Below are 10,767 nucleotides of genomic sequence, written 5' to 3'. Positions count from 1 at the left end.
ATTAGGGATTAATGAATTTATTTCATTTGACTGATTTCCTCATATGAACTGTAGCTCTGTATCTTTGAAATTGTTGAATTGTTGCATTTTGTATTATACTCTAATAAAAGCCCCTGTCTAGTATCCTTCTACTGTAATTAAAGCCCCTGTCTAGTATCCTTCTACTGTAATAAAAGCCCCTGTCTAGTATCCTTCTACTGTAATAAAAGCCCCTGTCTAGTATCCTTCTACTGTAATAAAAGCCCTGTCTAGTATCCTTCTACTCTAATAAAAGCCCTGTCTAGTATCCTTCTACTCTAATAAAAGCCCTGTCTAGTATCCTTCTACTCTAATAAAAGCCCTGTCTAGTATCCTTCTACTGTAATAAAAGCCCCTGTCTAGTATCCTTCTACTCTAATAAAAGCCCCTGTCTAGTATCCTTCTACTCTAATAAAAGCCCCTGTCTAGTATCCTTCTACTCTAATAAAAGCCCCTGTCTAGTATCCTTCTACTCTAATAAAAGCCCCTGTCTCTTATCTTTCTCCATCCACAGGGAATAGTGGTCTATATTCCAGTAACATTCTCTTCCTTCCCAACAGTGATATTCTAAAAGACTCTTCAGAAAGATATGGCTCTCTCTCTGATGAGTAGATAGTTGATATATGAAACAGAAACAACTGATTGTCAAATGAATGGTGGGAAACTGATTATCTGCACTCTAACTGAAATCATGTACTGGAATCCAGCAACACCAGCTGAAGGAAGACAAATATATATATTTTTTTTTTTAAATTCGAACCTTTAATTCATTAATTTATGCCTGGAAGGACACACAGTACCAGTCAAATGTTGACACACCTACTCATTCAAGGGTTTTGTTTTATTTTGGAAAAAACTATTTTCTACATTGTAGAATAATAGGGAAGACATTAAAACTATGAAATAACACATGTAGTAACCCCAAAAAAGTTTTAAATAAAAATATATTTTATTTTTGATATATTTTTGGATATTCTTTGCCGTGATGACAGCTTTGCACAGTCTTGGCATTCTCTCAACCAGCTCCATGAGGTTAGACTCCGTGTAATTATTATATATTTGTTTACCCTTTTTCTCTCCAATTTCGTGATATCCAATTGATAGTTACATTCTTGCTGCAACTCCCGTACGAACTCGGGAGAGGCGAAGGTCGAGAGTCCTCCGAAACACAACCCAACCTCACTGCTTCTTCTTGACACAATGCCTGCTTAACCCGGAAGCCAGCCGCACCAATGCGTCAGAGGAAACGGTGTCAGTGTGCACTGTGCCCCGACCCGCCACAGGAGGCGCTAGAGCGCAATGTATTCTAACAAGGACATCCCTGCTGGCCAAAACCTCCCCTAACCCGGACGACGCTGGGCCAATTGTGCGCCGCCCATGGGTCTCCCGGTCACAGAGCCTGGACTCGAACCAGGATCTCTAGTGGTACAGCTAGCGCTGCGATGCAGTGGCTTAGACCACTGCGCCACCCGGGAGGCTGTGAATTTCTTTCCTTCTTCATGCATTTGAGCCAATCAGTTGTGTTTTTTACAAGGTAGTGTAGGTATACAGAAGATGATAAAAGACCAAGTCCATATTAATGGCAAGAACAGCTCAAATAAGCAAAGAGAAATGATAGTCCATAATTACTTTAAGACATGAAGGTCAGTCAATCCGGAAAATGTCAAGAACTTTGGAGGTTTCGTCAAGTGCAGTCGCAAAAAACCATCAAGTGCTATGATGAAACTGACTCTCATGAGGACCGCCACAGGAAAGGAAGACCCAGAGTTACCTCTGCTGCAGAGGATAAGTTCATTAGAGTTACCAGCCTCAGAAATTGCAGCCCAAATAAATGCTTCAGAGTTCAAGTAACAGACACATTACAACATCAACTTTTCAGAGGAGACTGCATGAATCAGGCCTTCATGGTCGGATTGCTGCAAAGGAACCACTACTAAAGGACACCAATAAGAAGAGACTTGCTTGAGCCAAGAAACACGAGCAATGGACATTAGACTGGTGGAAATCTGTCCTTTGGTCGGAGTCCAAATTTGAACTTTTTGGTTCCAACCACCGTGTCTTTGTGAGACTCAGAGTAGGTGAACGGATGATCTCCGCATGTGTGGTTCCCACTGTGAAGCATGGAGGAGGTGGTGTGATGGTGCTTTGCTGGTGACACTGTCAGTGATGTATTTAGAATTCAAGGCTCACTTAACCAGCATGGCTACCACAGCATTCTGCAGCGATATGCCATCCCATCTGGTTTGGGCTTAGTGGGACTATCATTTGTTTTTCAACAGGACAATGACCCAATACACCTCCAGGCTGTGTAAGGGCTATTTGACCAAGAAGGAGTGATGGAGTGCTGCATCAGATGACCTGGCCTCCGCAATCACCCAACCTCAACCCAATTCAGATGGTTTGGGATGAGTTGGACCGCAGAGTGAAGGAAAAGCAGCCAACAAGTGCTCAGCATAACATGGGAACTTTAAGACTTTTTGAAAAGCATTCCAGGTGAAGCTGGTTGAGAGAACGCCAAGAGTGTGTCATCAAGGCAAAGGGTGGCTACTTTGAAGAATCTCAAATATATTTTGATCTATTTAACACTTTGGTTACTACATGATTCCATATGTGTTATTTCTTAGTTTTGATATCTACACTATTATTCAACAATGTAGAAAATAGTAAAAATAAAGAAAAAAAAATGTGTCCAAACGTTTGACTGGTAGTGTAGGAGACATAACTGCATTAAGGCCCAGTACGGTCATGGATGTATGGGTCGGTATTCTTTCCTTCGCCTCTCTTTCCAGTAAAAATGTCTACATGGACCGTAAGTTAACTCGGCTTCTTTTTCATCATCAAAAGAAGCCAACAGTCCTGTGCTGGTACACTGCATGTGAAACTGAACATGACGCCACCTACTGGAGAAAACAGAAACCCAGGATGTGTTTGGACCCAAGTGTTGTTGGAAAGAGAAAGTTCCAGAACAGTTTCCATTACAGAGCTCCGCCACCAGATGAAGCAGATACTAAACAAAGCCAACTTTATTGAATGTTATATTACATCATTGCGACATGAATGCATTTTCCAAGTGTACAAATTTATGGCTGAGGAGTTTGATGTGAATTAGAAAACAAGTCACAACATGTTTCAGCTTGGATCGTCGCTGTCAAAAATGATGGGTTTGATCAGCCAAAAACAAAGCATTGATTAGAGCTAGAAGAGATGAATGCTACAGACCTAACATTAGATCAGGGATCATCTCTCACAGCTGGGAATGGACATCTGCTCCATTCTACCCAACATTAAATTATAAACTAAAAGGAAACAATGAAAGAGATTGTGTCTATTTCTAGGTAATCCACAGGGAGAAACTGGAAACTTAGATGAAAGATCAACAAAAGAGACATTAGGCATTTAACAAGAGAAGTTTGTTTTCTGTATGAGGGTGTGGATCAGAGAGAGAGAGAGAGAGAGAGAGAGAGAGAGAGAGAGAGAGAGAGAGAGAGGGGTTTGTTTTCTGTATGAGGGTGTGGATCAGAGAGAGAGAGAGAGAGAGGGGTTTGTTTTCTGTATGAGGGTGTGGATCAGAGAGAGAGAGAGAGGGGTTTGTTTTCTGTATGAGGGTGTGGATCAGAGAGAGAGAGAGAGAGAGAGGGGTTTGTTTTCTGTATGAGGGTGTGGATCAGAGAGAGAGAGAGAGAGGGGTTTGTTTTCTGTATGAGGGTGTGGATCAGAGAGAGAGAGAGAGAGGGGGGTTTGTTTTCTGTATGAGGGTGTGGATCAGAGAGAGAGAGGGGTTTGTTTTCTGTATGAGGGTGTGGATCAGAGAGAGAGGGGTTTGTTTTCTGTATGAGGGTGTGGATCAGAGAGAGATGGGTTTGTTTTCTGTATGAGGGTGTGGATCAGAGAGAGAGAGGGGTTTGTTTTCTGTATGAGGGTGTGGATCAGAGAGAGATGGGTTTGTTTTCTGTATGAGGGTGTGGATCAGAGAGAGAGAGAGAGAGAGGGGTTTGTTTTCTGTATGAGGGTGTGGATCAGAGAGAGAGAGAGAGAGGGGTTTGTTTTCTGTATGAGGGTGTGGATCAGAGAGAGAGATGGGTTTGTTTTCTGTAAGAGGGTGTAGATCAGAGAGAGATGGGTTTGTTTTCTGCATTGACAGTTTGCCTTAAACAAGGAACATAGCTGGGGTCTTCAGTGGGAGTCCGGTTCAGATGCCAGAGTCTACATCGACCAGCTCTGGGGGCATTGGTGATTTGGGGTGTTTACTCTCAAAATGCTGCTTGAAGGTTTTGGGATCTGGCATCTGTGACTGTAGAGGCAATACAGAGGACAGGGGCCTTAATCATTTGCATTCAACTTATTTCATAGGATCTTGTTGCCATTTCAACTGAAAAAAAAGGTCAATTACCACAACAACAACAAACCATAAAAAAATAATGCATGATTGAGAAATCTGGTTGGAAAACAAGAGCTGCTGTATTTGGGAAACTGTATGAACAGAGCTACCGAGGATCGGCAGCTACGCCCGGACTACCGAGGATCGGCAGCTACGCCCGGACTACCGAGGATCGGCAGCTACGCCCGGACTACCGAGGATCGGCAGCTACGCCCGGACTACCGAGGATCGGCAGCTACGCCCGGACTACCGAGGATCGGCAGCTACGCCCGGACTACCGAGGATCGGCAGCTACGCCCGGACTACCGAGGATCGGCAGCTACGCCCGGACTACCGAGGATCGGCAGCTACGCCCGGACTACCGAGGATCGGCAGCTACGCCCGGACTACCGAGGATCGGCAGCTACGCCCGGACTACCGAGGATCGGCAGCTACGCCCGGACTACCGAGGATCGGCATGGTCATATTCACTAGAGAAACGGAAGAAAACAGACTGAAAAAAAGGGAGGAACAACCTTTCTTTCCAAAAAAAGAAACATTTGTTTTCCTTTGAAAAGCAGTACTACGTTTTACACTAATGAATACGACCTGTTGATCTTGCAACCCAACTTCAAAATGGTTTGTTGTCCCTGATCGAAAAGCAACCACTTGTCTTTAAGGAACTCACCAGGCAGACACCGCAGGTGTGCACTAAAGCTGCCTTAGCAGCCGTCTTCTGATCATGTCCCTTGGCCTTCTTGGCCTCAGCTTGTTTCTTGGCATTCTTCTGCTGAGACTGGACTTTCTGATGACCACGTGCCATGTCTGGTCCTAGAGCTGGAGGTACAAGCCAACAGGCTGGGTGAGTGTTACTGAATAGGTTGTTATCAATAAAACCTCACACTATGCTGCAGAGTGTGTGTTGGTGAGAGTGCCGTGAGCATTGGTCGGGGCAGCGCTGTGTGCATTGCCGCTGGGTGCGCGCGTTCATTGGTAGGGGCGTGTTGGTGGGGTGTGTGAATATTAAGTATCCAGTGGTGTAAAGTACTTCAGTAAAAATACTTTAAAGTACTACTTAAGTCATTTTTTGTGGTATCTGTACTTTACTATTTCTATTTTTGACAACTTTTACTTCACTACATTCCTAAAGAAAATAATGTACTTTTTACTTAATACATTTTCCTCTGACCCAAAAGTACTCGTTACATTTTGAATGCTTAGCAGGACAGAAAATAGTCCAATTCACACACTTATCAAGAGAACATCCCTGGTCATCCCTACTGCCTCTGATCTGGCAGACTCACTAAACACAAATGCTTTGTTTGTAAAATGATGTCTGAGTGTTGAAGTGTGCCCCTGGTTTGCTTAATATAAGGAATTTGAAATACTTTAACTTTTGATATTTAAGTATATTTTAAACCAAATACTTTTAGACTTTTACTCAAGTAGAATTTTACTAGGGGACTTACTTTACCTGGAGTCATTTTCTATTAAGATATCTTTACTTTTACTCAAGTATGACAAATGGGGACTTTTTCCACCACTAAGTATTTAATTTGCATAAAGTAGTACAGTGTTCCCAAACTGGCGGCCTGCGAGCCGAATTTGGCCTGTGGGTGGTTGTATTTGTCCCCCCCATGTTTTCTGAGCATTTTTTTTTTTTTATATTTGAAAAAAATATATTGCACATTTTCATTGTTGGACGAAATAATCTGTTCTGAACACACATAAAGAGACACGTGATTGTATACAAATGTAAGCAAGGTTTGAAATGATTGTTTTTGTGAACTATTATATCCGTTTGGGCTTCTTGCGATCAATTTACAGTCTACAAATGATTTGTAATTATGTTCCAGCCCCCCCCCGACAATCCGCGCAAAAAAAAAAAAAAAACAGCCCGCTGCTTAATCTAGTTGATAAACCCTGAAGCAGTATAAAAAGTTGTACTCTAATTTCATAATTTGTTTCAAATTGTGGTGAGTGTTGGTGCTGTGTGAGTGTGTTGGTGGGATGTGTGTTTTAAGAAGAAGTATAAAAAGCTGTTTCAAACTTCTGTATAAAGCATTATCACTCTACCTCACATTACTAAATAATATGACCACCCTACTTTACACTGGACTGAAATTACTGTAGGAATGGATTCTGTACTGCCTCATTTGCAAATTAAGTTCCTAATTTGCATCCTACAGCATTTCATAACATGGCCAGGGCGATATAAATGATTTATTGTTGGAACCATATGCCTGAACTTGATCTGTTTACGTTAGCTCAGGTGAACATTGTAAACTCATCCACAGTAGCTACAAAAAGTATGAATAGTTAGCTAGGTTACGGTCCGATCCACGAGGATATCGTACATGGAATGCATCACTAAATAGTTAGCTACCTAGCGTTAGCCTACTGGCTAAGTGGTTAGCTAGCTAGTCACATAGCTCTGGTCCATTGGCCGACGACAACTGCTCGTTGGGACGATACGACGCATGCGTGTGGATCAACGCTAATCCGTCAAATTCGCATTTTGGACGACACCTTTCGCACAGTGAAAACAACCTTCTCAAGTAACATCTGTACTTTAGGCAGTTACGAAAGTATATTGAATATCCAGTCATTATACAAAAACGGAAAGGGCAGAGGCAACTCATTGTCATCGCGCGATGGATCAGAGCTACTACGGACATAACCAGACAACTTGGCTAGTTAACGTTGGTTAGCTGGCTAGGTTAGCTAGCTAACCGATAAACATATAGCTATCTAGTTATCTAGCTAGATATGGGTGATTCCCCAAATAAACCGCACTGTGACGACTCACAAAACTAAACTAGTGAGAGAACGTTAGTTATCAGTAACGTTATCTTTCACTGAACGGCGATTGATCGTATGGTAGCTCTGTTGTTAGCAAACATGCTAGCTTCCAGCTGACCATATGGCAGACTGGCTAGCTAGCAACGTTCCGGTTTGTAGTTGATAAAGGCATACTGTTACATACGATAAGGTGCGCTAATGCTAGATTACCCTGAATAAATAAGAATTGTCGAATAAATGTAGCTGCTAGCAAGATACTATATACATTACCTCAGTCTTGGCAAAAAGGTCTGGATGGCAACGCTGTTCAAAGGCTTCACGAAAATGTGACACACAGCACCGCTGATGTGGTTAGCCAAGCTAGCTACTTCTTCTTCTTTGGTATTATGGCGGTCTGCAAACACATCTTATAGGTGCATGCCGCCACCTACTGTAGTGGCAGTGTATCAGCCTGCTATTCTGTATGCATTCATTATTTTTTTTATTTCTCCTTTATTTAACCAGGTAGGCAAGTTGAGAACAAGTTCTCATTTACAATTGCGACCTGGCCAAGATAAAGCAAAGCAGTTTGACACATACAACAACACAGAGTTACACATGGAGTAAAACAAACCTACAGTCAATAATATAGTAGAAAAATAAGTCTATATACAATGTGAGCAAATGAGGTGAGGTAAGGGAGGTAAAGGCAAAAAAGGCCATGATGGCGAAGTAAATACAATATAGCAAGTAAAACACTGGAATGGTAGATTTGCAGTGGAAGAAAGGGGTAATGGGGCGCAAAGGAGCTAAATAAATAAATACAGTAGGGGAAGAGGTAGTTGTATGGGCTAAATTATAGATGGGCTATGTATAGGTGCAGTAATCTGTGAGCTGCTCTGACAGCTGGTGCTTAAAGCTAGTGAGGGAGATAAGTGTTTTCAGTTTTAGAGATTTTTGTAGTTCGTTCCAGTCATTGGCAGCAGAGAACTGGAAGGAGAGGCGGCCGAAGGGGGAATTGGCTTTGGGGGTGACCAGAGAGATGCGCGTGCTACAGGTGGGTGCTGCTATGGTGACCAGCGAGCTGAAATAAGGGGGAACTTTACCTAGCAGGGTCTTGTAGATGACCTGGAGCCAGTGGGTTTGGCGACGAGTATGAAGCGAGGGCCAGCCAACGAGAGCGTACAGGTTGCAGTGGTGGGTAGTATATGGGGCTTTGGTGACAAAACGGATGGCACTGTGATAGATTACACTTTATGAAAAAATTGTCGCCTCATCACTAGTCCACTACTTGGCCCTGGCTGATCCTACACCAGGCCAGCAGCCTGGGAGGACGGGACACTATCGTTCAAAACACCTTGCAATTCTTCTGCAGTAAAATTTCGTACACCCATGTACTTCTTTGCAGCTGCCACCACAACATCTATCCTCTATAATTTACCTTCCATTTTTGCGGTACAGTTGACAACCATGGCCATCAACGCCAAAAAACAAACCTTACTGAAGCACATGTTACTCCTATCACTCTCTATTGACAGCCTACTCAAAGGGATCCTCTTAGGATCTTCACCCTGGACCCATCTTCCTCTACTACTCTCTTTACTGCCTCAGCATACAACATCTTCTGAACTACTTTGATCCTGGCAACCTCAACCTGACTTTCTATCACTGGACCCCTCTGATCTCCAGCACCATTGGTAACCCTACAGTTTACACACACAACTTTGTCTAACGATACTACACATTCCTTTGTCTCATGTCCTCCTGCACACGGCTCACATATAGTAATCTCCCTCCTACACACTGCTGCCACATGACCATAAGCTTGACACCTGAAACACTGTAATGGGTTCGGGACAAAAGCTCTCACGGCATAACTAACACATCCTAACTCGACTTTATTTGGTAAAAAACTCTGCATCAAAACTCAGTAGTACAGACAGTGTCTTCTCTGTTTCACCACGCTCTCCACCAGGTCTGCGCCGCACCAAACAGCGGGTGTCACAGACACCCCGGGAATCTTCAACTTTAGTTGGCCCTCAACACTTAATACCACTCCAGTGATAACTCTTTTCAATGGCTCTCTGCTCCAGAGAGGAAAGCAAGTCACAGTCGTTGCCCCCAGTTGTGTGGTGCGGAGTGCACGCTCCCTCTAGACGGCAGAAATGCAAAAAAAAAAACATCCACTTAGAGTCACTTTCACCGACCCAACCTTCCCCAACCTCTTGTCCACCTAACCTGACACCACACCACACACACACTCAGAAGGCAAGGATCCATTCTCTCTGAAAATCTCACTCCCACTGGGCAAAAAAATATATATTCATCACCATCAGAACAAGGCTCAAACGCGGTGGTCTTCACTGCAACTGCCACCGCTGTTAATTCATACTCACTCTCATCATGTTCAATTTCCTTCTGCAGCAGTCCATACTTACTCTTAATGTGATCCACTTTCTTCCAACCTCCATGGGTTTCCCTGACTCCATCTCCAAGTCTGACAATCATTTGGGCGAACCCGCCATCTTGTCATCTTGTCATTCCAAGCTAGCTAGCTGGCTGACCAACATATTTGTCACATGACTCTTTGTGGCAAATGAATCAATTCAATTCAAGGGTTTTATTGGCATGGGAAACATATGTTTACATTGCCAAAGCAAGTGAAGTAGATAATAAACAATAGTGAAAAAAAACTATAAAAATGAACATTAAACATTACACTCACAAAAGTTCCAAAAGAATAAAGACATTTCAAATGTCATATTATGTCTATATGCAGTGTTGTAACGATGTGCAAATAGTTAAAGTACAAAAGGGAAAATCAATAAACATAAATATGGTTTGTATTTACAATGGTGTTTGTTCTTCACTGGTTGACCTTTTCTTGTGGCAACACGTTACAAATATTGCTGCTGTGATGGAACACTGTGGTATTTCACCCAATAGATATGGGAGTTTACCAAAATTGGGTTTGTTTTCGAATTCTTTGTGGATCTGTGTAAACTGAGAGAAATATGTGTCTCTAATATGGCCATACATTTGGCAGGGGGTTAGGAAGTGCAGCTCAGTTTCCACCTCATTTTGTGGGCAGTGTGCACATAGCCTGTCTTCTCTTGAGAGCCAGGTCTGCCTATGGCGGCCTTTCTCAATAGCAAGTCTATGCTCACTGAGTCTGTACATAGTCAAAGCTTTTCTTAAGTTTGGGTCAGTCACAGTGGTCAGGTATTCTGCTTTGTGTACTCTCTGGTTAGGGCCAAATAGCATTCTAGTTTGCTCTGTTTTTTTGTACATTTTTTCCAATGTGTCAAGTAATTACCTTTTTGTTTTCTCATGATTTGGTTGGGTCTAATTGTGTTGCTGTCCTGGGGCTCTGTGGGGTCTGTTTGTGTTTTTGAACAGAGCTCCAGGACCAGCTTGCTGACTGACTCAACACTGCCTCACTCTGTTGAGGTTTCAAATCAAATCGTATTTGTGCTCCCATCTGATTCTCGTAACGCCTGATTTCCAGGTGCAGATGTTGGTCCAGACGTATGCATGTGACACGGGACTAGGGGCCATTCTGTCCCAGATACAAGATGGAGAGGAGCACCCCATCATGTACATCAGCCGAA

General features: G+C 42.9%; 1 protein-coding gene across 2 annotated transcripts; it reads right to left on the bottom strand.

Annotated features, from left to right (window-relative positions):
* Window positions 1-3,764: 3,764 nt before the first annotated feature.
* LOC106589117 (zinc finger protein 706) lies at window positions 3,765-7,589 on the bottom strand. 2 transcript variants are annotated; one of them, XM_014178812.2, is made up of 3 exons: window positions 7,448-7,589; window positions 5,064-5,212; window positions 3,765-4,309 (listed from the first exon to the last, which is right to left on the bottom strand). In XM_014178812.2, the coding sequence occupies exons 2-3, from the start codon at window positions 5,196-5,198 to the stop codon at window positions 4,208-4,210; spliced, it is 237 nt and encodes a 78-aa protein (XP_014034287.1). In that variant the 5' UTR covers window positions 5,199-5,212; window positions 7,448-7,589; the 3' UTR covers window positions 3,765-4,207. The 2 variants fall into 2 exon arrangements, with proteins under 2 accessions (XP_014034287.1, XP_014034288.1); XM_014178813.2 differs by having other exon boundaries at window positions 5,064-5,233; window positions 7,448-7,566.
* Between the last annotated feature and the right edge of the window lie 3,178 nt (window positions 7,590-10,767).

This window comes from Salmo salar, chromosome ssa27 (genome assembly GCF_905237065.1).
Source record: "Salmo salar chromosome ssa27, Ssal_v3.1, whole genome shotgun sequence".
NCBI lineage: Eukaryota > Metazoa > Chordata > Actinopteri > Salmoniformes > Salmonidae > Salmo > Salmo salar.
Note: the sequence above shows the minus strand (reverse complement) of the source record. Positions and strands in the feature narration are given on the sequence as shown.

Bases quoted from the DNA above. Each gene is read 5' to 3' on its own strand.
- LOC106589117 (XM_014178812.2), bottom strand. From the start codon at position 5,198: ATGGCACGTGGTCATCAGAAAGTCCAGTCTCAGCAGAAGAATGCCAAG. The intron at 4,310-5,063 runs GTGAGTTCCTTA...TTGCCTCTACAG, and splicing joins ACACCTGCGGTGTCTGCCTG to TCACAGATGCCAGATCCCAA.